General features: G+C 61.1%; 1 protein-coding gene across 10 annotated transcripts in view; it reads right to left on the bottom strand.

The window, feature by feature from the left end:
* Nucleotides 1–90: 90 nt before the first annotated feature.
* ITGB4 (integrin subunit beta 4) overlaps nucleotides 91–21717 on the bottom strand; it is a 32028-nt gene continuing 10401 nt past the window's right edge. For 3 of the 10 annotated variants that reach the window (XM_058284732.2, XM_058284730.2, XM_071210804.1), the window contains exons 13-40: nucleotides 19798–20000; nucleotides 17302–17405; nucleotides 17072–17170; nucleotides 16784–16913; nucleotides 16162–16284; nucleotides 15966–16072; nucleotides 14962–14995; nucleotides 14651–14842; nucleotides 14283–14386; nucleotides 13915–13973; nucleotides 13718–13741; nucleotides 12678–12826; nucleotides 12419–12598; nucleotides 10972–11120; nucleotides 8620–8839; nucleotides 7703–7860; nucleotides 7251–7431; nucleotides 7028–7165; nucleotides 4399–4581; nucleotides 4179–4310; nucleotides 2841–3077; nucleotides 2593–2751; nucleotides 1980–2129; nucleotides 1409–1597; nucleotides 1163–1318; nucleotides 917–1081; nucleotides 724–834; nucleotides 91–618 (exon numbers count right to left, since the gene is read on the bottom strand). In XM_058284732.2, the coding sequence (XP_058140715.1) occupies nucleotides 482–618; nucleotides 724–834; nucleotides 917–1081; nucleotides 1163–1318; nucleotides 1409–1597; nucleotides 1980–2129; nucleotides 2593–2751; nucleotides 2841–3077; nucleotides 4179–4310; nucleotides 4399–4581; nucleotides 7028–7165; nucleotides 7251–7431; nucleotides 7703–7860; nucleotides 8620–8839; nucleotides 10972–11120; nucleotides 12419–12598; nucleotides 12678–12826; nucleotides 13718–13741; nucleotides 13915–13973; nucleotides 14283–14386; nucleotides 14651–14842; nucleotides 14962–14995; nucleotides 15966–16072; nucleotides 16162–16284; nucleotides 16784–16913; nucleotides 17072–17170; nucleotides 17302–17405; nucleotides 19798–20000 (3973 nt within the window). In that variant the 3' untranslated portion in view covers nucleotides 91–481. Of the gene's footprint in view, nucleotides 619–723; nucleotides 835–916; nucleotides 1082–1162; nucleotides 1319–1408; nucleotides 1598–1979; nucleotides 2130–2592; nucleotides 2752–2840; nucleotides 3078–3102; nucleotides 3692–4178; nucleotides 4311–4398; nucleotides 4582–7027; nucleotides 7166–7250; nucleotides 7432–7702; nucleotides 7861–8619; nucleotides 8840–10971; nucleotides 11121–12418; nucleotides 12599–12677; nucleotides 12827–13717; nucleotides 13742–13914; nucleotides 13974–14282; nucleotides 14387–14650; nucleotides 14843–14961; nucleotides 14996–15965; nucleotides 16073–16161; nucleotides 16285–16783; nucleotides 16914–17071; nucleotides 17171–17301; nucleotides 17406–19797; nucleotides 20001–21717 lie in introns of those variants that run through there. The other 7 variants (XM_058284733.2, XM_071210805.1, XM_058284735.2 and 4 more) reach the window with 5 other exon arrangements.

The raw sequence follows: 21717 nt of genomic DNA, 5'->3' as shown, positions 1-21717 counted from the left end.
GGTGGGCCTACGCTTGGGTGGGTGTCAGGGGGCGCGCCCCCCCCTAGTTGGCCCCTCCCAGACCCCGAAAGAATGGATGGAGCCGGGCCAGGCAGTAGCAAAAGTGTTTCTTTTTATTTTTAAAAAATTTTAGCGCAGTTATAGGTTCACAGGAAAACCATACAGCAAATACAGAGAGTAGCAAAAAAGTAAGTGCAGAACAGAGGCTGCATCCTGTCATGCTGGTCCCAGCTCTTTGGTTACAAATGGGTTTGGGCCACGAGGAGAGAGGCAGCCGGGATGGCCTTCCGGGATCCCTGCCCCCTACATCTCTCCCAGGGGGACGCCGACCCCCTGCGGGGCGGCCAGAGGGGCTCGCCCTAGGGAGCGACCAGTGTGGGGGAGGGCTGGGCCCCCAGAGGCCCTGAGGAGTAGCTGAGGCAGTGGGGGGAGGTGTGGAGGCAGGGGGTTCCGGGCGCCAGGGCACTGCGGGGCAGGGGGCTCAGGTCTGGAAGAACTGGTCCACCTGTGTGCTCAGGGTCCCACTGGTGGTCAGCGTCCGGCTCACAAACTCCTGCGTCACGTGCCGGGTGAGGGAGCCGCCCGCCTCCAGGTGCTGGGACCCCAGGGTCAGGCCATCTGCGGGGCAAGGGGCGATGAAGGACCCTGCCGGGCTCCCTGGCCCTCCCCCGCTAGCCCCATGCTCCTCTGGGGGGGCCGGGGGCCCCCTCCCCCGCCACTCACCCCCTAGGAAGGGCTCGGTGCTGCTGGTGTGGGTGGTGGTGACGCTGCTGTATTCCCTGGGCAGCGAGTGCTGGAAGAGCCCGGCATGGCTGCCCAGCTGCGGGAAGGGGCCTGCGGTGGACAGGGGGGTCAGGGGGTGCAGCCGGGCCAGGGCGGGGCCGGGGCGGGGCCAGGGCAGGGCGGGGCCGCCTACCTCCATCCTGGGACTCAATGGTGATGATACCCTCGCGCTCGGGCCCGAAGCCCTGGGTGGTCTTGGCCTGCACCTTGAACTTGTAGGGCACGTTCTCGCTGAGGCCCGGCACAGTCAGCCGGCTCTCGGGACTGTCGCCCTCCACCTGGAACGTGGTGGCTGGCCCTGGGCAGGGAAGAGGCCTTCAGCCTCCGTAGCCCCCTCGTCCTCTCCCTGCCCACCCCCTGCCCCCGGGATGGGCAGCACCTCCTCCGTGGGCCATCTCGCAGGTCACCAGGTAGCCGAGGATGTCGCCGTTGGGCCGCCGCGGCCGCTCCCAGCTCAGCTGCAGCGAGTCGGGGCTCAGGGCCGTGAACACCAGGGGGCCCGGGGCACTGGGGGTGCTCAGGGTGAAGGCGGAGCCTGGGGGCAGCAGAGGGAGGGTGTCTGTAGGGTGGCAAGGTTGGTGGCAGGGGTGACGGGGTGACCGTGGCGGCGGGGAAGGCAGCTCACCTGGCAGGGGACACAGTGGGCTCTGCGGGTGCACCTGCGACTCGATGGTGATGACGCCTTCCCTCTCGGGGCCCCAGCCCTCCTGGCTCTGCGCCCGCACGCGGAACACGTAGGAGTGGTTGGGCAGGAGATCTTCCACCACCATCGAGGTCTGGCTGGGGTTGGGGATGGTGACCCGGTGCAGCTCGCCTGGGGAGTGACAGTAGCACGTCACCCCCACCGCTGCCCTGGCCCACCCCGGGACTAGGTGTGGTTTGGGGACAGGTGGAACCAGGTTAGAGTCAACAGTATGGTTGCTCAGGTTGTGCACTCTACAAGGAAAGAGTGGAGCCTGAAATCCCACACATGTTGTGGCCAAACCCCATGCCCTGGCCTGCAAATGTGTCTGCCCAGGGAGGCCCCTCCAGCCAGCAGAGGCCCGGGGTCCCCAGGGAGAGGGAAGAGGCCTCACGAGGGAAAAGCAACAAAGTGGGTGAGGGACCCTCTCAGAACGAGTGCTCAAGGGACGTGGGCCTGCCACGGCCGGGGTGGCCCTGTGTGGCGGGGGAGCAGGCCCGGGGGGCGCCCTCACCGCCGTTGAGCAGCTGGTACTCCACGCTGTAGCCCTGCAGCGCGCGCTCGCACTGCGGCTCCTGCCAGCTCACTTTCAGCGATGTGGGTCCCAGGGCCGAGAACACCAGGCGCGAGGGGGTGTTGGGCACGCCCGCAGCCAAGCGGGAGTCTGGGGACAGGAGGCCACCGTCAGCCCCAGAGGCGGGGCCTGAGCCAGGCATCTTGGTGGGACTCGCGGCTCAGCCCCCTCAGCCCCCTCAGCTCACAGCAGGGGCGTCTGCCCTGACCACTGGTGGGGCAGCTCTCGCACCCTGCGTCACCCTGCCCTGGCCGCCCAGCTCCTCCCACGTCTTCAGCGTGGGTGCAGGCCTTGCGTGTGCCGAGGGGCTCTGTGAGTGCCGGACCCCACTCCTGCCTCCTTAGCCGGCCTGGCCCCTCATGCCCCCCGCCCCGCCCTCCCAGAGGGGCAGAGGCTGCGTTAGGCATCAGTGCTGATGGGGTGGGTGGCCTGGTGGTTAGCCCCTGTGGATGGAATGGAGGGCGTGCCGGTGGGTGTGCAGGGGGTGATGATGAGTGATGGATGACATGAGCGGGACAGCTGCAGAGATGCAGGGCCGCCTCTCCGGCGCTACCTGGGCCCCAGCGGGGTGCTGCTGGCGGCCCAGCCAGAATTATAGACTCCCGTGAGCCCCCAGGGCGGGGTGGCCCCTGCACCTGGGCCCGACAGCGGGCCCCCAGGGTCCAGGACAGCGGAAGCCTGCTCCTCCCGTCTTCCCAGATGGGAGGGAGGCCTAGGATGGGACGAAACCAGAGTGAGAGGGGCTGGTGTCGGGGGAAGGGGGCCCTCGAGGCAGGAGGCGGGTGGGCGGAGGGTGCGCACCCTGGGAGGAGAGGGAGGTGAGGGTGGAGTAGTCCCTGGGCAGCGTGGCCGAGTGCAAGTGCTCCGTGCGGGTCAGCGAGTGGTAGTCCCGTGTGAGGGTGGACGACGTGCTCAGCCCACGGCGGGGCAGCTGCGGGCTCAGGTGGGTGCTGTAGGCCACGTTGGCCGCGGTCATCCTGTGCAGCGAGTTGGCGCTGCCCGGGTAGGCGAAGTCCATCCGCCCGTTGACCAGGTGCTCTGTGCGGGGGAGCAGCAGCGTCACCCCGTGGGCCCGGACCAGGCCCCAGGAGTTCCCCGGAGTCCCTACAGCCAGCCCCCCGCGGCCCACCCAGGACAGAGGCCCAGGAGGTCCACTGAGCCTGCCCAGGTGCCCGGCCTCTCGCTGGCAGGCCCCAGCTGGGGGCCTCCTGTCCCTGGCAGAGCCCAGGCGCCTGCCCTCCTGCACATGACCGGCCAGCCGGGCCTGGTGCTGTAGTGAGGGGGTGTCACTGTCTCTGGGACAGTCCAGCCTGGGGGAGAGGGGACACCCCCTGATGGCAAGGGGCTCGAGCTGCGTCCCGGTGCCGAGCCGGCAGGTGCCAAGCGCGCCTGAACTCTTGTGGGGTCGGAGCGCGGCCAGGGAGGGCGCCGGTCACCTCCGGGCGGTCTAGGTGCTCCGCCGCCCTCCCCGCCCGCGCCCCCCGCGCCGCTGTCGGAGCTGTCGTCCTGGGGCCCGCGGGGCGCCTCGGCGGCCTCGGAGGAGCGCCCACTGCTGGCCGACAGGCGCGGGATGAGCTCCGGGGGCAGCCGCCACGTGACGTGCCGCAGGTCCAGCTCCTCCCCCAGCAGGGGCTCGAACTTCCAGCCACCGCCTTGGGAACAACGAAGGGCTGCGTTGGCACCGCCGGGGGGACCCGCGAGGCTGCGCCAGGAGAGGCCAGAGGGAGGCCACGGCGGGAGCCCAAACTCCGGCGGTAGGTTCCAGGGCCCGGGCTGGGCGGCGACAGCCGGGGAGCTGCCCTGGGGTGAGGGCCAGCCAGGAGACCGCGATTGCCCCAGCTCTGTCACTCGCCAGCAGCCGGGTCTCCCTTAAGTCGCTCAGCCACTGTGAGCCTCAGTTTCTCTGAACAATGGTGAGAGCCGGGCCTGCCTCTTCCCTAGGTGATCTGCGCGTCCAGCCTCTCCGTAGCACGGCTGGTGCCTCCTGGAGCCGCAGAGCAGTCCCATGTGCTCTTGGACACAGACATGCACACGACTGCACGTGGGCCACGCCTCCTCGGTCCCCTCTGTGCACTTCCTGCCAAATCCTGGCCTCCCCAGGACCCCCGCCTCCCTCCCCTGGGCCCCAGGTGCACTCACCCGTGTCGTCAGAGACGCTGGGCCTCTGGCTGCCGGCCGGGGAGCGGAGGACGTCGTTGCTGTACATGAGGAAGCTGTCGTAGTCCTCCCCGCCCTGGGCGTCCACGATGGGGATGTCGGGGATGATGGGGACTGCGGGGGCGGGAGGGGGTGAGCCGGCGCTCCAGCCGCGGCCTCCCGCCCCCGCTGCACACCCCTCACCGCCCCACCCTCCACTCACTGGACATGGGCCGCTTGGGCTGGGTGGCCAGGTTGATGATGGCCTCGCGCTCGGGCCCCCAGCCCGCCCCGTTGCGCGCCTTCACGGTGTAGCGGTACGGCTGGGACTCCCGCAGGTTCTCGATGAGCAGCATCCGCTTCTTGGGGCTGTCCACCAGCACCTTCTTCATGGGCCCGATGGGTCCTGGCGCAGGGAGGGAGCTTCAGAGGGGTCCCCTGGCTGTGAGGTGCCTCTGGCGCAGCGGGACTGCTCCACAGCCCGAGCCACGCCCAGAGGGTGCGCGGAGCACGGCAGGGAGTGTGGCCTCCCCTGGGCCACCAACGAGCCAAAGGGCATGTCACCAAGTACGTCCTGGCACAGCCAGCACTAAGCTCGGGCCAGCCTTACTTTCACCTTTGCCCACCCAAGGGGCCGCCAGGCGAGGCTTGCTCAAGAGGCCTGGGTGCTCCCGAGGGTGACTTCTCCCCACCTGTGCCTGACAGTTGACAGACAAATCCCAGATGAATCTCTTGAGGAAGCAAAGACTAAGGCATCGAAACACATGACAACTGAAGGTGTGAGCAAGGATGGGGGAGGGACGCTCAAATGCAGGAGCAGCTGAGTCTTGTGAAAGCGAAGGGTGGCAGGGCAGGGAGTGGGCATTAGTGGCATTGATGTAAGAAGAATGGGTTTCTGGAGGGCCAGCAGATGTCGTGTCAGTGGAAGACAAAAGCCAAGCAGCTCCCATTGGGAGCTCGCACTTGGAAGGGCAGACATGCAGCTGTGGGAGACCAGGTGCTCTAAGTGAGTTAGGCGCAGGAACGACAAGATGGAGACTGCTATGGGAGACTTCTGGGAACCCAGAGACACCTGGGACAAAAGAATGGAGACTGGAAAAATCTCCCAGTTTCCAAAAAAGTCGAAAGGAGGGTTTTGGAAAGTGACAACTGAAGTCAATCCCAGCAAACCAACTGTGCTCAGAGTTGGTTGTGGAAACAGATGTGTGGCTCAAGCAGTTGTGCTCCCGTCTACCATCTAGGAGGTCCAGGGTTCGATGCCCAGGGCCTCCCGGTGAAGGCAAGCTGGCCCATGCGGAGTGCCGGCCCACATGGGAATGCCGCCCTGCGCAGGAGTGCCGGTCGACGTGGAGAGCTGGCGCGGCAGGATGACGCAAGAAGAGACACAGAGGAGAGAAAAGAAGATATAGCAGAACAGGGAGCTGAGGTGGCACAAGAGAGTAATTGCCTCTCTGCCACTTGGAAGGTCCCAGGATCGTTTCCCGGAGCCGCCTAATGAGAATACAAGCAGACACAGAAGAACACACAGCGAATGGACACAGAGAACAGACAACGGGGGCTGGGGGGAGTGGTGGTGAAATAAATAAAATCTTAAAAAAAAAAGAGTTGGTTGATGGGTCTTTGTCTCCTGGGGGTGTGGGGAGGAGAGGGCTGCCCCTGGCCCATCCTCCAGCCTCCATTCTCCTTGCATCCGCCAGCTAGTGGGATGATAACAAGAGGGCTGCAAACCAAGCTGCAGGTGCCGGGAGGCCAGGAGGCTGCCGGCACATTCCATGGCATAGCCCCGGCCTCAGTAGGCTGAAGCCATGGGCTGAAACCATGACGGGGGACCTTTGGTAGGATGTGTCACTCTGGGGATTAAAGGCCGGGTCGGAGAAGACGTCCCACCAGGGGTCCACAGAGAGCTCAGCAAGAGCCGAGGGCGCGATGCAGCCACTGGGAAGCTTAGTGCTTGGTGGCGAGAAAGCCCCGCGGCCCCACATGCCAGATGCCCAGAGCAACCCCGCTCCCCGTGCCCTGGTGGGGCACGCGGTGAGTGCTAGGACGAGGCCTGGGCCCTCCTGGAGAGCAAGCTGGAGACTGTGCATGGAAGTTTTCTGTGTTCGAGGGGGAGGATGCACACAACCACCTCTCGAATGTGTAGGAGATACACTAGATAGATGGGTCGACAGAATGATAGAACAAATGGGGTAGAAGCCTAATAGTCCCTAAGTCTGGGTATCTAGGTGCCGGGTATGATGGAATTCTGTGTATCATTTCTGCATGATTTTTTAAACTTTCCTATAAGTTTGAAATTATTGCAAAATAAAATAAAAAAGTGAGCCAGAACCACTGGAGGGTATAGAGGTGGTATGGGGGTGTGAGCTCCCCACTACGGGGGCTGACCAAGCAAAGGGAGGGTGTGAGGAGGAGGTCCCTGCACCGGGTGTGAGAGGCAGAACTGATTTAACAGCTCTTCATCTCGACAGTCATCGCCCACCCTTCCCTCCCAGAACTGAGAAGAAGTAACAGCTGTGTGGGGTGTCCTGGCCCAGTTAAAAGATGGCATGAGCCGTATTAAAAAATAATCAGTTATCTGAAATTCAGGGCATCCTGTATTTTTATTGGCAAAATCTGGCAACCCCAGGCTGGTCCCGAGAGAGCGTTCCCTGACCCTCGGGCCCTGCCCCACTGGGGCCTTTGCATGCCACCCAGCCCAGCCTCCAGCACCCGGAAGTGCCCGGCTTCCCTGGGACCAGCAGACCCGGGGGCGGGGGCCAAGACAGAGCCCCAGGCCTCCCTCTGGCCCTTTGCCCCCTGCCACCCCATGGCTGCTGTCCCCAGGGGCAGGAAGGAGGGACCCCGGGCCTTACGGTTGTCCTCGTTGACCAGGCCGTAGCAGACCTCGTAGGCCGTGATCTCGCCGTTGGTCTCCGCGGGCTCGGCCCAGCTCAGCTGGGTCACCGTGGACGAGACCACGTTGAAGGCCAGGCGCCCCGGCTCGCTGGGCACTGTAGGGAGGGCAGGGAGGGAGCTGTTGGTGGAGGAGGGAGGTGCTAGGCTCGGGAGGGAAGGGCCGGGTGCGGCAAGGCTCACCTTCCTCTTGGGTGCGGCAGGACACCAAGGGGCTGTAGGGCCCCTCGCCCAGCGGGCCGTAGGCGCACACCCTCATCTCGTAGTCACAGCACGGGTACAGGTTGGTGAGCTCCACCGAGGGCACTTGGCTGTCGAGCAGCCAGGCTTCTGACTCGGAGTCGCCCTGGATCCAGTACTTCACCTGTGGATGGTCGGGGGAGCACCCTTATCGCCCCCACTGCACAGGGGAGACACCCAGGCTCCGAGCGGGCGGGGCAGGGGTTCCAGGAAGGAGGGAAAGTGGCTGAGAAATCCAGGGACGGATCTTCCCTCTTCCCTCGGCACAGACGGGGGCTCCATCTGTCCACATGGGCTCGGACCCACGGGCGCCAAGCATGCCCTCCCCTCTCCTTGGGGGCCCCCTGGCCTTGTGCTGCCCACAGCCCCAGCTCCCAACCTCACCCCCACCTCACCTTGTACCCCATCGGCTTGCCAGGAGGGGGCAGCCAGTTAAAATGGATCTTCCGGGACCCGACAGCCTTGGCATTGGGGTTTTGTGGGGCGCCCAGGTCCCCACGGGGCAGTGAGGATGATGACAGGGTGTGGCCCACCAAGTCCCGGTCCACTTGATCTGCAGTGGGTCAAGTCGGGGCAGGGAAAGCTCAGAAAACCGTTCAAAGGCAGGGCAGGACTCCGCCCTTACCACTAGGGGGCACCAGAGACTTGGCCACACACGAAGGCTGCCACATCGGCCGCACTTAACTGACACCTGCGCCCTGGGGTCTCTGGGGACCGGTGGGCATCATGCCAAGCCTGGTGGAGGGCCCAGGAGGGTCTCTGGAGGGTTGGAGGAGGAGAGAATTCACCTGCCTCACTCTCCCCCTTGGCAATGCTTCACATGAGGACACTTGTGCCCACCTAATGCCTGCCCTCTTCCTCCTTCCCTGTCAAGGCCTCCTGCAGGGGATGGACTTACTGACGCCACCACCCTGGAGGCATAGGAACTGGTAAGAACTAACTGCCTCACCCCTTCTGGGGGCACCTGCGTTTTAACTGGGCCTGAAGCTGAAGTCAAAGGGACAAGGCCCGATGGCAGAACTCAAGGCCTGCCGCTGGCACCAGCCCCAGCCTGAGCCCAGCCTGGCTGGCCAAGAGTAGCCTTGCCAGGTGAAGTACAGAACACGCAGTTAAATGTGAATTTCAGCTTGTCAATACTCTTTTTAAGATAAGTATGTCCCGTGCAAGTTTTGGGATATACTTCTACTAAAAAAAGGTTCCGTTGTGGATCGGAAATCCATGTGCAACTGGGCACCCTGTATTTTTCTTTGCAAAATCTGGCCGCCCTAGCTGAGAGGCCCCTGTCCCTCCCTCCCTGCCCGCTTGAGCTGACCCCAGTTTTGCTCGCCTCGGTCCCTGATGATGACGCTGGTGGAGTGGGGCTGGCCCAGGCGCGCCCCGAACTTGGGGTTGCTGAGCTGGATGTAGAAGCGGCGGGTCTGGTGGCCACGCAGGAGGGAATCTATTTCCTGCAGCTCCAGGAGCTTCACCTGCACCTCTTTCCGGGTCTCCCCGGGGTAAAAGAGCAGTTCACCTTCCACTGGGACGTAGTCCTGGGAGAGGAAGGCGTAGGGGTCAGGCCAGCGTCAGGGGCTGTATACCTGAGAGCCTCCCGGGGACGGATGCAAGCTCACAGCCGTGCTCCACCCCAGGCCCCACGGCTACCGCAGAAACCACACGTCATGGCTCAAGCGAATAAAGCACCTCCCGGGCGCCAAGCACTTTATAAATATTAGCTCATTTAAACCCCACAGCAGTGTGAGCTGGATATCGTCCCCATTTTATGGGCAAGGAAACTGCGGCTCAGAGAGGTTAAGGAGCGTGCGCGGATTCACACGGGTCGTTGTGGTGGTGCCAGGATTATTTGAACCAGGCATATATGCATAGAGAGAGACAGGGATGCACTGCAGAGAGAGTCCTACACGCAGGCAGGCACTCAGTTCTGGGTGGCCCCACCCAGAAAAGCAACCGTCCCCTCCGCTGTAGTTCTGAAGTATGGGATTCTGCCTGGCCCCGGGCCCTGCCTGCTGAATGGGGTGCTTCCATCAGCTCCAGCTTCCTTCTGCCAATGCCCGGAGCTGTCCGGTGCTCCCCAGGATGAGTGGTATGGGGGGTGCAGTGAGTGGGCGCCCTACGGCTCACCTGATGGCAGCCGGGGAGAAAGATAAAAACCTTCTCGCTAGACACCACTAGGGGGCGCTTCAAGCTAACCTATTTCCCTTCCTAGCCAGGCAAACCCAAGCTACAGAACTCAGGGAGCCAGGCCCCTGGTGAAAGAAAAATAAGGAGTTGTTCTACTAGGCAACTGGCTGGACTCTTAAAAATGTCAATGCCACAAAAGACAAAGCCGGGGAACTGTTCTAGATTAAAGGGGAGTTAAGACCTGCCAAATTCTTGGTTGGATCCTGGAATGGGGGGAAACTATAAAGGACCTCCTGGGACATCCGAACACGGGGGATCTGAGTAGGGACTAGTTAGCAGGTAGTCGCATCATCAGTGTGAGCGTTCTTAAGTTCAGTAGCCGGGTTGTGTTGTAGAGAATGCTCTTGTTCTTAGAGGTGCCCGTGGCTGAATTTAGGGCTCACTGTGTCATGCCATCTGCATCTTACTTCGAAATAGTATAAAAACCAAGAAGCAAAACCCAAACAAAACCCAAACAAACCCAAGCAAAACCAAAAAACCCAACTCTCCTTTTTTTGATGGAGAGAGAAAGCAAACGTTAGCAATTGGTGGACCTATACAAAGGGTAAACGGGCCTATTTTATTGGGCTTTCAACTCTTTCTGTAGGTTTGTGCTTTTTTCAAATAAAAATGTTTAAAAATATTTAATATCAAAGGCTCTTTAGGAAAGCCTAACATGGGAGCCAGAACCTCTTGTATAATGTGGCACAGTCAATGGAACCAGTGGACATAAAAACGCTTCCTTGGGATTTTTATCGGGAATACTGGAGGAGTGTGAGAAACGCGCTACCAACACAGGAAGTAAAGAAGAAACGGGTGTGGCCAGGCGGTGCAGGCCTGGAGGGGCCCCAGGAACTCTGCTCCCCTGGGACGTTTGCCAAATGGGTCTGCAGGGCCCAGCAAGGCTAGAATTTCTTACTTCTTGGGAGAATTTTTGATAGGCACTTTTCTAGTTTCTAAATGTTGATAATAAGTGTTGTTTAAAAAAACACACAAAACAAAACCCTGGAAACCAAACCCAACGCGCGCCACCTGGGCTCGACTGTTCCTGGCCACCAGGGCCGAAAGGCGGCGGGGGCCCTGCTGCTGGGGCCTGCCTGGCAAGCAGGGAAGGCCCTCGGGGAGTTTGGGTTGGGGTCTTGAGGCCACGATGCCAGCTCGAGAAGCTCAAAGACCCTAAGATTGGGGCAGATGGAGAGCCCCTCCATCTGCAGGGCTTAGCTGCCCTGGTGGGTCCTGGGTTGCTGGAGGGGGGACAGGAAGGTTCTAGACTTGTCTCTGGCCCATCAGGAAGGAAAAAGGCTCCCTGTGCCTGAGTCCCCGGAAGCGAGCACTGGAAATGCTCCTTAAGGACCTCGGCGTGAGCGAGAAACCCCTGCAGCAGGGCAGTAGCACAGGTGGTGTAGCCTGGGGAGGCCCGCTCAGGGGCTCCACCAGCGTCCAGGGACTTGAGGGGCTCCCGCTTCCTGCTCCCTCCCCACCCGCGCCCAGGGCAGAGCCTTACCCGGTTGCCCTGCGCCGTGTTGTCCTGCGTGTGGAAGGAGACCTGGGACTTGCCGTTCTCCAGGATGCGCCGGATGACGGGGATGCGGGCCACCTGCTCCCCGCGGCTGACGGGGTAATCCTCCTGCTCAAAGGCCACCACCCCGCTGGCTGCGAGGGACCCCGGTGCCGGTCAGCGGGGCCAGGGCCTCTGGCCAGGCCCAGCCCAGCCTCCGGGAGCCTGCTTGTCCCCCGCACCCCACCTCCCTCTAGGGAAGGCAGAGGATGGGGATGGAAAATTCTTCCACAAAAAGTTGAGGGGCCTGGGAGGGTCAAGGCAGAGCAAGGAGGCGAGCTGGGGCAGGACCAAAGATGAGGCCTGGGGCCGAGGGCTGGGGCAGGACAAAGGCCTATGTGTCCTGGGGGTGGGGGGAGGGGGAGCCAGGGCCAGTAGGGCCTTCTGGATGCCGGCAAGACTGTCATGAAAAACCCGGGGTGGGAAGCAGATGTGGCTTAAGCATTTGGGGCGCCTGCCTACCATAGGGGAGGTCCTGGGTTCAGTTCCCAGTGCCTCCTAGAGAAGACAAGCAAGACTGCAAGCTGGTGCAACGAGCTGACTCAATGAGATGATGCAATGAGGCACAAAGAGAAAACACAATGAGCGATACAACAAAGCGGGGAGTGGAGGTGGCTCAAGTGACTGAGCACCTCTCTCCCGCATGGGAGGTTGCAGGTTTGGTTCCCAGTGCCTCCTAAAGAGAAGATGAGCAGACACAGAGAGACAAAGCAAATGGACACAGAGAGCAGACAGTGAGTGCAAACAACGAGATGAGGGAGAAATAAATTAAAATAAATCTTAAAAAAACAAAATCTTGGGGTTCCCAGAGAAGCAAGCAGGGAGGGCAATGTCGGGGTTCAGTGGTGTAGTGCCTTGTCCATCCCTCCCCTTTTGGGGTCCTCATTTCTTCATTTGGGGGTCAGACAAAATGAGGCCCGTTTTCTCCCTGCTCGGCAGTCCAGGCATCCTGGGATCCCCAAGTCCAGACAAACCATGAGGGAGAGGGGCCCAAGGGCCAGGCTGTGCTTGGCTCCACGGGGGTCTGGCTTTATGATGATTACACTAGAAGCCCCCACCGATTGAGCGTTTAGAATGTGCCAGGCATTGCCCAGAGAGATTTGCTGGCACCGACTCCTCCAAGAGCCTGAGGCTCCTATTTTTTCTTTTCTAAGGCAGTATCGGGGATTGAACCGAGGACCTTGTGTATAGGAAGCAGATGCTCCACCCCTGAGCGACACCCACTCCCCATGTCTGAGACCCACTTTGCAGATGGGAAAACCGAGGCTCACAGAGGTGAAGTGATTTGCCCCAGGCCATGTGACCAGGACCCCCGCTCCCCGCCGGGTATCGGGGAGAAGCAAGGCCCCCCCCGAGCCCCCCGAGCCCCTGCGGCCCACCTGCCCGGGCTGACCTTGTTCCCTGAGGATGGTGATGTTGACCAGGCGGCGGCCCAGGGTGGCGGTGCCCGTGGGCACGTCGATGGCTTCCACCAGCAGCTGCTTCTCGTCGTCGTCCTCGGGCCGGATGAACAGGGGCAGCCGCACGTCCACCAGCTCCACGCCCTCCTGGAACTCCACCATGCCCTGGGCGTCTGGGGGGGGCGGCGCGGTCAGCAGGGGGCGCGCGGGGCGGGGGCCGTGCGGGCGGGCGCGCGCGGGCCGGGCACCTACCCTGGTCCGCCTTGAAGGTGTAGTAGCCCGGGGCCACCTTCAGCTCGTGGAACGCGCCCTGCGCCACCTGCTTCTCCGTCAGCTTCAGCAGGGTCTGCTTGGCCGAGCGGGGCGCCGTCAGCACCGTGTCCACGATGGTGTGGTCTTGCCTGGGGGGTGGGTGTCAGGCCGGGAGGTCAGGCCAGCCCCCCCCCCCCCGCCCGTCCTGCCTGCGCGCGCCCCGTGAGGGGACGAGATGGGGCGCAGCAAACGGCTCAGGGCTTCCGTGCAGCCTCGCCCTCCCGGCCCAGCCCCGGGGCCTCCCTGAGCCTCGCTGTCCTCATCTGTGAAGTGGGGCCCCCTCTGCCCACCTCGCTCAGAAGGGCTGGGGATGGGAGCCTAGAAAGAGCCTGGCAGTGAGATGCAGAAAGCTGTGGGTACTGGGTTCAAATCCCTGCTCTGTTTCTTGAGAGCTGAATAATCTGGAGCAAGTTACTTAACCTCTCTGAGCCTGTTTCTGTAGGGGTAGCTATGGCAGAATGTCATGGCTAAGAAAACGCCTGCCCGTGAAGCCCTTAGAACAGCGCCCAGCCCGTCGGGTAGTCGGGAGTGCTGGGCTGGTGGCTAGCACGGGCGGTCACTGGTGGTGATGCGCTCGGGTGAGAGGGCCACAGCCTATCCCCCCACTGTCCTGTCTTCTCTGCAGTGATGTGTGATACCCCCTCCTCTGCCTTCCCCCGAAGGGCTGGGAAAAGGGGGTGACGCACTGGTCCAGCTTCTTGGTAGCCTGCCTGGCACCCAGAGGTGCCCCGGGTTCCGCTCCCGGGGTCTCAGAGCCCGGAGGAGGGACAGGGCGGGGGCTGTTGCAGCCCATGTCAGTTGGGTTCCCTGAGGTTTTGCTGTCTAGCAGAGCAGCTGCCCCGTGCTGGTGCTCGTTGAGTGAATAGTCGAAGAGAGGAACAAACGAGGGCCCTAGCCCTGGCAGACACATACAGCGCCCCCACCACCACCAAGGGACGGAGACGGGGCCAGACGGGGCAGCGGGCTGGGCTTCCACTCACTTTTTCCCCGCGTTGGGCTGCTGCCTGTGGGGGACAAAGAGGGGACAGTGAGCCGTGGTGCCTGGGCACGGCAGAGGGCCGGGGTGGGGACACCCAGTGCGTTAGGCTTAGGCTCCGGGGCTTGGCTGTACGGGCAGCTCCCGGCCCCCCACGCCTGGGCACCTGGCTGCCAGGTGGCACCCCCTACCCGAACTCACCGGAACTTAGTCTGCTGGAGCTTGTGCACGCCCGGGATCTGCCTGTACACCTCGTTCAGCTGCCAGGGCAGGGGAGGGCCATGAGGGGGGCCACGGAGACCCCAAGCCATCCAGGCTGAGGGGACCTCTCAGGGTGGGCTGGGGCATGTCCACGAGCCATGCTCTGAGACCCAAGACCCGGGCCTCCGACACGCCACCCCCTCTAGAACATTCTCAAGGATCACAGATGCCAGGGTGACCCCCACATCCCAGAGACTCCTCTTCCCAAACCAGACAGTCTGGGTCCCCTGCTGCTTTGTCCTCCCGCCTGCCTGCGTGCACACACGCAGAGACGCCCGCCGCCCACGACGCAGTGCCTCTGGCCTTACGTTGTCCTCCACCTCCTGGCGCAGCTGTTGGCACTCTCGCGTGTCAGGCTTCAGCAGGTTCTCGGTGCACAGGCGGGCGAGGCGCAAGGACAGCCCGTAGGGCACTGGAGGCAAGCAGGAGGAGGGGGGTGACGTCAGCCCCCTGCCCGGCCGGCACCGCCCGGCCCCCTCCTCGAGCCAGGCTGGGTTGGGGGACAGGTGGGGACAGCAGGCCTGGCACACAGGTGGAGGCAGAAGATGGCTGAGTCCCGGGTGTGCCCGGTGCCCAGAGAAAATGGGAACAGTTTGATCCTGGGCCCGGCACGGTGGTGAACGCGCCCCGGGCCCCAGGGACACGGCCGGGAGCGGCCGCCGCGCACGCCCCTCACCCAGCTCCGCGGCGTCGGTGCTGGCGGCGTGGGTGGCGGCGCCGGGCCGCTGCACGTTGTTGGTGATCTTCCAGCGGACCGTGTCGCGCCCCTTGAGGTTCCCGCTGCGCAGCAGGGGCGTGTCCAGGTGGTCGGAGGCCATCAGGTTCTCGCGCAGCATGTAGTGGTCTTCCTTGAAGCCCACCATGTGGCCTGCGGGGCAGGGGCCTCAGCGCGGGCCCACCCCCCAGACCTGCCCGGCTGCACCCACGCGGGCGGGAGCCCCGGGCCTCCCGCTTCCGCCGCTCCCCTGCCAGATGCCAGTCTCGTACCTCGGTTGCAGCAAGGAAGAAGCGCCAGGCAGGCCTAGGAGGCAAGAGGGGTGCAGGTGAGGGCCCCCACCTCCCACCCAGAGGGGGGACAGCACCTTCCCTCTTCCCCGGATACCCAAGTGGCAGGGATCTAAGTGGGCGGGGAGGGGGCAATGGGTTCCCAAAGTTAAGCCAGCCGGAGGCTCTGGGGGCAGCCCTTGGAGAAGTGCTGCATTCACTCCCTCGCCCTCTTATGGGTCCACTACGCATACCCCTAGGCCAAAGGCTCTGAGAAGTCCTGCAGAGAGGAAACCCGTTTGTCAAACCTGTATTCGATTGCAGAACCTTTTTTCTGTGCAACAGTCACTAACACGGTAAAACTGCAGGTCACTGCGCAGTGTTACCGCTGCCCTTCTGCGCTCCACCCCGAGCCCCCAGCCTTGCTTTCCTGCCTCTTGTCTAGTCTCCCCAAGGAGACTGTCAGCCCCGGGCAGGCAGGGCCTTTTGCGGGGGCCACATGGAGAGCTGGGTCACAAGCCGTGCGGAGCAGCAGGCCTGTGCCGGGAGCGGGAGCCCAGGGCCGCCTTGGCCCCAGTGAGTTCCGGGCCCCGCCTCAGTTTCCCTGCCGCTCTCTCTCCGCTCTGCCCCCAGCTCCTTTCATGCCTGTGCCCCGAGATCAGGAAGGGGCAGATCTTGCCCGAGGGGGCTGGCCAGGGGTTCAAGGGCTGGGTTAGCGGGGTGCTCAGGAGTGGGGAGCCGGCCAAGCTCCCCGCGGTGCTCCCCGCAGGCCACCCCTTTCTGAGCGCTTGAAACAGAGGCGCTCCTCTTCCTCTCCATTGCTCGGAGACCAGTGCTACTCCCCGCCCCCCGCCCCAATTTCACGGAGAAGAAACTTGCCCAAGGCCCCGCGGCTGCTGCCAGAACCCGGTGGTCTGGCTCCAGAGCCTGCGGCCTCTGGGTAGGAAGCTACAGGGGTGGGGCCCGGGGTGGGGGCCCACCCTGGCGCGCGGGCGGCGGGCGCTCACCCTGCAGCAGGCGCAGAACTTCCAGCAGAGCAGCAGCAGCAGCGCCAGGAGCAGCAGGAGGAAGATGAGCAGGGGGATGAGCCACCAGAAGGAGCCGGGAGGGCAGTCTGAGGAGGAGGGCAAGGAGGGAGGCTGTGCCCCTGCCTCCCCCGGGGCCTGCGGCCGCCCCCCGTGCCCACCCAGTCCCCCGGCTCACCCTTCTTCCGGTGCACCAGGACGGTGCTGTTGGGCCCGGGGGCGCCGTCGCCCTCCACGGTGTAGCTGTAGGTGCAGTCGTCATCCTCGTCCCGGAAGGAGCAGTACTCCACCACCTCCTCCGCTGCGCCCACAGACCGTCAGCGGGGCACGCGCCCCGCCCCTCCCCCGGGGTGCCCACCCTGGCCCCCACCTCCTCTGGGACCCGCCCCGCCCACCCCACATGTCCTGTCCTGGCAGACGGACAGGGAGGGAGGGTTCCCTGCCCTGGTGCCTTGGTGGCCGACATGCCTGGCCTCAGGAGCTCAAAGCCTGCACACCGGCCCCCTTCCCTGGCCTGGCATCACCCTGGGGCTTGGCATCGAGAACAGCTACTGGGTCTGGAGGAGGGGTGCTGGGTGCCCTGCCCGATATGTCCCCTGCCCAGGTAGCTGCCCCCGACCTAGACTGGTCTGTGTCCACCTGGGCTCTGACCTCTGCCCGGCTCTGGGACCTCTCTCCAGGTTCATGACCTCACCCAAGTTTGTGAGCCCCTGCTCAGCTGCGTGACACCCCCTGCTCAGTGTGTGCCCCCTGCCTGGCCTCTCGGCACGGTCCCCCTGGTGCCCGGCCCCTCCTCCTACCTTTCTTAAGCTCGTCGACCATCTTGACCTTGAAGCTGCACTCCTCGCATGTGTGCCCCTTTTTCTCGCCGGTGCCCCAGGCCTGGCACTGCACGCAGGAGCGCAGGTCCTCACAGAGGCCAAGGCGGATCTGGAGAGGGAGGGGAGGGGGCCTATGGGCACTGTGCTGGGTGGGCTGGATCCCCCCGGTGCCCCACCTTGGCTGGCTCCTGTGGCACCAGGCCCAGCCCCCTCCTGCCTCCCGCCCTGGGGTTCCCCTGCCCACACCCCACGCAAGCCCTGCCTCACCGCCGAGTAGTTGATTTCGCAGGTGGTGTCCGTGTAGAGCGACTGCTGGTTGCAGTGGCAGCGTCCACACTCGCAGTGGCCACGCCCATTGCAGATGCCCTGGGCAGGAAGGGCACCGGTGAGCCAGCCGTGTCCCCAGCCCTGCTTGCTCCCCTCCGCCTCTCTATAGATGCCCTTCCAAGAGAGGACCCCCTTCCACCCCACACTGACTGTCCCTCGCCCTGACCTACCCCCTTGCTGTCGACGCAGGTGGCGTTGCTGAGGGGGCAGTCGCAGCTTGGGCCGGTCCAGCCAGGCTCGCACACACACTGGCCCATGGAGCAGCGTCCCCGGTCTACAGAGAGAGGGACGGAAAGGAAAGGAGAGCCACCTTCACACCTGCAGGCCAGGCTACCCACCTGCCAAGGAAGGCCTGTGGGAGCTGAGCCCTGGGAGCTGGGATGTCTCTGGCCAGGGGCAGAGGGCATCACTTTCTCCCTCTGCTGGGATCTCCTGCCCACCATCTCTTGCCATCCAACCTTCGACCTTCCACTCTGAAGCCAGAGTGATCATCCCAGAGCACGAATCCAAACAGGATGGGTCCTGGCCAAAGCACATATATATATTATTTTTTAACCTGAGACCTTGAACATGCAAAGCAGGTGCTCAATCACTGAGCTATATCCACTCCGCTGGCTGAAGCATATATAAAATAAGAAAAAGAAATAAAACGGGTTTTTAAGTAATGGAAAGTAAGAATCAGAACTGTCATTATCTGTTAAGTATCGGCAATGTTTCACAAAATATCCAGAAGACTCTACAGATAAATTGTTAGATTTCATAGATGAGTTTAGCAAGGTGACCGGATATATGGCATGATAGCTTGAATTTGGTGAGTCCCAAAAAGAGATTGCGTATTTAAACTAATCCATTCCTGTGGGTGTGGAGTCTTTTGATTGCATTCAATTCAGTTAAGGGGACTCTGATTAGATCACTGGATTAGACCACTATCGGGCTTTTGATTGGACTCTGTCAGTGACATGTGACACAGGTTGGGTCTCAGCCCTTTTGCAGGGTCTTCTATAAATGGGAAGACAGAAGAAGAGAGACAGAGAAAGGCAGCCACCATTTTTGATCCGGCCACATGAGAAAGCGAACCGCAGGGAAACAGAGAAGCCCCGAGAGGCTGAGAGAGGGCCCAGCGTCTGGAATCAGCAGAGCACAGAGGTATAGAAAGAGTCCCCTGAGGGGCTGGACCTACGGAGCAGCTCCAGGCTGAGGAGACCGGCCCTGTCACGTGCGCGGTCATCCACAGCTGAACTCTGGGAGACAGTGAGCCTGGAGGGGACGGCAAGGACCTCGGCTGGGATGGGCTGCCACCTTGGTTCGCTACGTGGCCGGACATCAGGATCCCCAGTGGTGGACTCTGGTGAGAAAACACCTCTAATGGTGCCTCGGAACTGTAAGATTTCCCCCTAATAAAATTCCCATGATAAAAGTCAAGCCATTTCTGGGACTTGACATTGGCAGCCTTTGGCAAACGAAGACACATGGTGAAAGTAAAAAATAAAAATGAAATCAAAACCTCCAAGGATGGCCTTTGGCCCAAAGGCTAAAGTCCAGTATTCTTAGAATAAAATAAGGGTCAACTGACTACAGCATGTTGGGCCAAATCTGCTCACCACGTTTTGGTGAATAAAATGTTATTGGAACACCACCAGACTCATTTGTTTACATATTGTCTGTGACCGCTTTCACACTAGATCTGAGTAGTTGTGACAGAGACCATACGGCCTCAAGGCTGAAAACATTTACTCCCCGGCCCTTTAAGAAGAAGCATGGACTAGGCTAGAACTGGATAGCCCTGGAGAACACAGCCCCTGCCCCTCTGGCCCTGCCTCCGTCCCCAGTGGCACCCGCCACCCCTCCTCTCACACCTCCACCTGTGCCAAACGGCTGCCTTTCGGCAGACATGCCGCGTTTTCCCTCTGATTTCTCTGAGCTCTCTCTGGAATGGACAGTGGGAGAGAAGAAATGGTGACAAAAACAGGGAAGGGAGGAAGGGCAGAAGAGGGGGGTCCGGTCCCCAGTGCTCGGCAGACGACGGGGGCTTAATAAGGGCTAGGAGCGGGTTTTCACTCATCCCCATCCGCTCAGCGGCTCCATCTAGCCATGTGCCAACCGAGTGACCCCAGCCCAGGCATTTTACCCCGTTCCTGGACTCTGCGTCCCCTGTCTGGGTGCTGTGGCTCCTGCCCAGCTCTGGAAGCCCTGGCCAGACTCTGTGCCCAGCACTGGGTTAGACTTTGTGGGACGCGGAAGTGTGACTCACAGGCCCTGCCTGCTGGAAGCGAAGGTCTCCTGAGAGAGGAAATCCTCCTGCCAAGCCAGCAGAGCTGGGAGGTGGCAGAAGGCTGACACTAGCGGGGTGGGAGAGGGAAGAAGGGAAGGGAAGACGCAGCCCAGTGGTGCCAGGGAGGATGTCAGGGTGGCTGGCACTATAAAATGAGGGGCAAACAAAAGTGGCACTGGCAAGGGCCTTGAGCATCAGGTTTGTAGATGAGGAATGCAGGGCCCAGCGGAGCAGGGCATGGGGGAGCACTCAGGGGGTCCGAAGCAGGGCTGCCCTGAGCTTGGGGATGCTGCCTGCCGGCCCCAAGGGAGAGCCCAATAAGGCAGGGCAGGAGGTGGGCACCCAGGCCACCCAACTCGCCCGCCCTCTGTGCCGCCACGGGCACCGAGCTCACCGTTGCAGAGGAAGCCGGAGGTACGGGGGCACTGGAAGTTGTCGTACTCGCAGAACGGGCCCTCGTAGCGGCCTTCGCCGTAGCACACGCAGCGGCCACACTGGCACTCGCCGCGGCCGGAGCACGGCTTGTCCTCACCCTCCCGCAGGCACGGCTGCGTGTCGCTCAGCGAGCCGGTGGAGCAGTTACAGGTCTTGCCACTCCTGCCGGAGGAAGCGGTCACTTCCCTGCCGCCCAGGAGGCCAGGGCTTTCCCAGGCACCCAATGGGGAAACAGAGGCTCGGAGAGGGCAGCGGCTGGTCAGAGTCACGCAGACAGCCGGGGCCGAGCTGAGATCTAACCTCAGCCCTTGACACACACAAACACCCACACCCACACCCCAGGGTGCCTGGAGGCACAGCAGACTTGCTCACTGCCTCCAAGCTTTAAAAGCCTTCGCCTTTCCTCTGTGAGTTCAAAACATAAAAGGTCCGAAGGGTTTGGAGTATAAAGTCTGGGGGTGTGGACGGATGAATGGGGGGAGCACAGGGCATTTTAAGGGTGTGAAACCATCCTGTAAGACACTGTAACGGTGGAGGCATGGCATTGTGCATTTGTCAAAACCCACAGAATGTACAACACAAACAGCAAGCCCTCCTGTATACCAGGGGTTAATAATCACCTGTAGCAGTTTGATATGGTTATGAATTCCAAAAATAGATATTGGATCATGCTTGTAATCTGCTCTGTACCTGGGCATGATTGAGTTATGATTAGGGCGTTGAGTCCCCACCCACCAAGGCATGGCAAAGAACAGAGTTGAGGGTTTCTGATGTTGGAGTTTTGATGTTGGAGTTTGATGCTGAAGACTTAAGCTGGAGCCCTGGGAAGTCATCACGAGAGGAAAGAGAAGCCAGCCCCAGGAAGAAAGGAACCTTGAGCCCAGAGAAGAGCAATTCCTAGGAACGTAGGAACCCAGGAAGCCTGAACCCTCACAGACGTCGGCAGCCACCTTGCTCCAAATAGACTTTGGTGAGGGAAGTAACTTCTTCTTTATGGCCTGGTATCTATAAGCTCCTACCCCAAATAAATGCCCTTTATGAAAACCAACCAATTTCTTGTATTTTGCCTCAGCACCCCTTTGGCTGACTAATACACCCACGAATGCAAAATGTTAATAAAAAGGGGAAGCTGGGGGGTAGGGGATGCAGTATAACGGAACGCTGTACTTTCTGCAAAAATTTTCTGTAAACCTGAAAATGCTGTAAAAGTATCTTTAAACATGCACAAAAACATGCATATTGGGAAGCATGCATTTTCCTTTTGCCTCAGGCTCCACGGCTTGGCAAGGCATCGTCAGAGCCAGTCTTTATTGCAAATTCCGATAGTTTGTTCATTGTCGATTTTCTGCATTAATTTGGATTAAAATATACTGCATGGTGGCTGATGGGTATGGGGAATGGCAGGAAGAGATGAGATGTGGAGGCGCCTTTGGGACTTAGAGTTGCCCTGGATGGTGCTGCAGGGACAATCACCGGACATTGTAAATCCTCCCAGGGCCCACTGTATGGAATGTGGGAGAGTATGGGCCATGATGTGGACCATTGACCATGAGGTGCAGAGATGCCCAGAGATGTACTTACCAAATGCAATGGATGTGTCATGATGATGGGAGTGAGTGTTGCTGGGGGGGGAGTGGTGGGGTGGGGGTGGTGGGGTTGAATGGGACCTCATATATATATTTTTTAATGTAATATTTTTACAAAATCAATGAAAAAATAATAATTCAATTACGAAATTTCAGTATGTAATAAAGGTCCATAAAAGAATGAAAAGATCTTTCTTAAATTATGATTAAACAAATTATATAATTATAATATATACTGGAACCTAGTAAGCAGTATGCTTTTAAAATTATTCAGTTTCAGAACTTAAACAAAG

This window comes from Dasypus novemcinctus, chromosome 21 (genome assembly GCF_030445035.2).
Source record: "Dasypus novemcinctus isolate mDasNov1 chromosome 21, mDasNov1.1.hap2, whole genome shotgun sequence".
Lineage (NCBI taxonomy): Eukaryota > Metazoa > Chordata > Mammalia > Cingulata > Dasypodidae > Dasypus > Dasypus novemcinctus.
The sequence above is the reverse complement of the archived record's forward strand: the minus strand, read 5'-3'. Positions and strand labels throughout refer to the sequence as shown.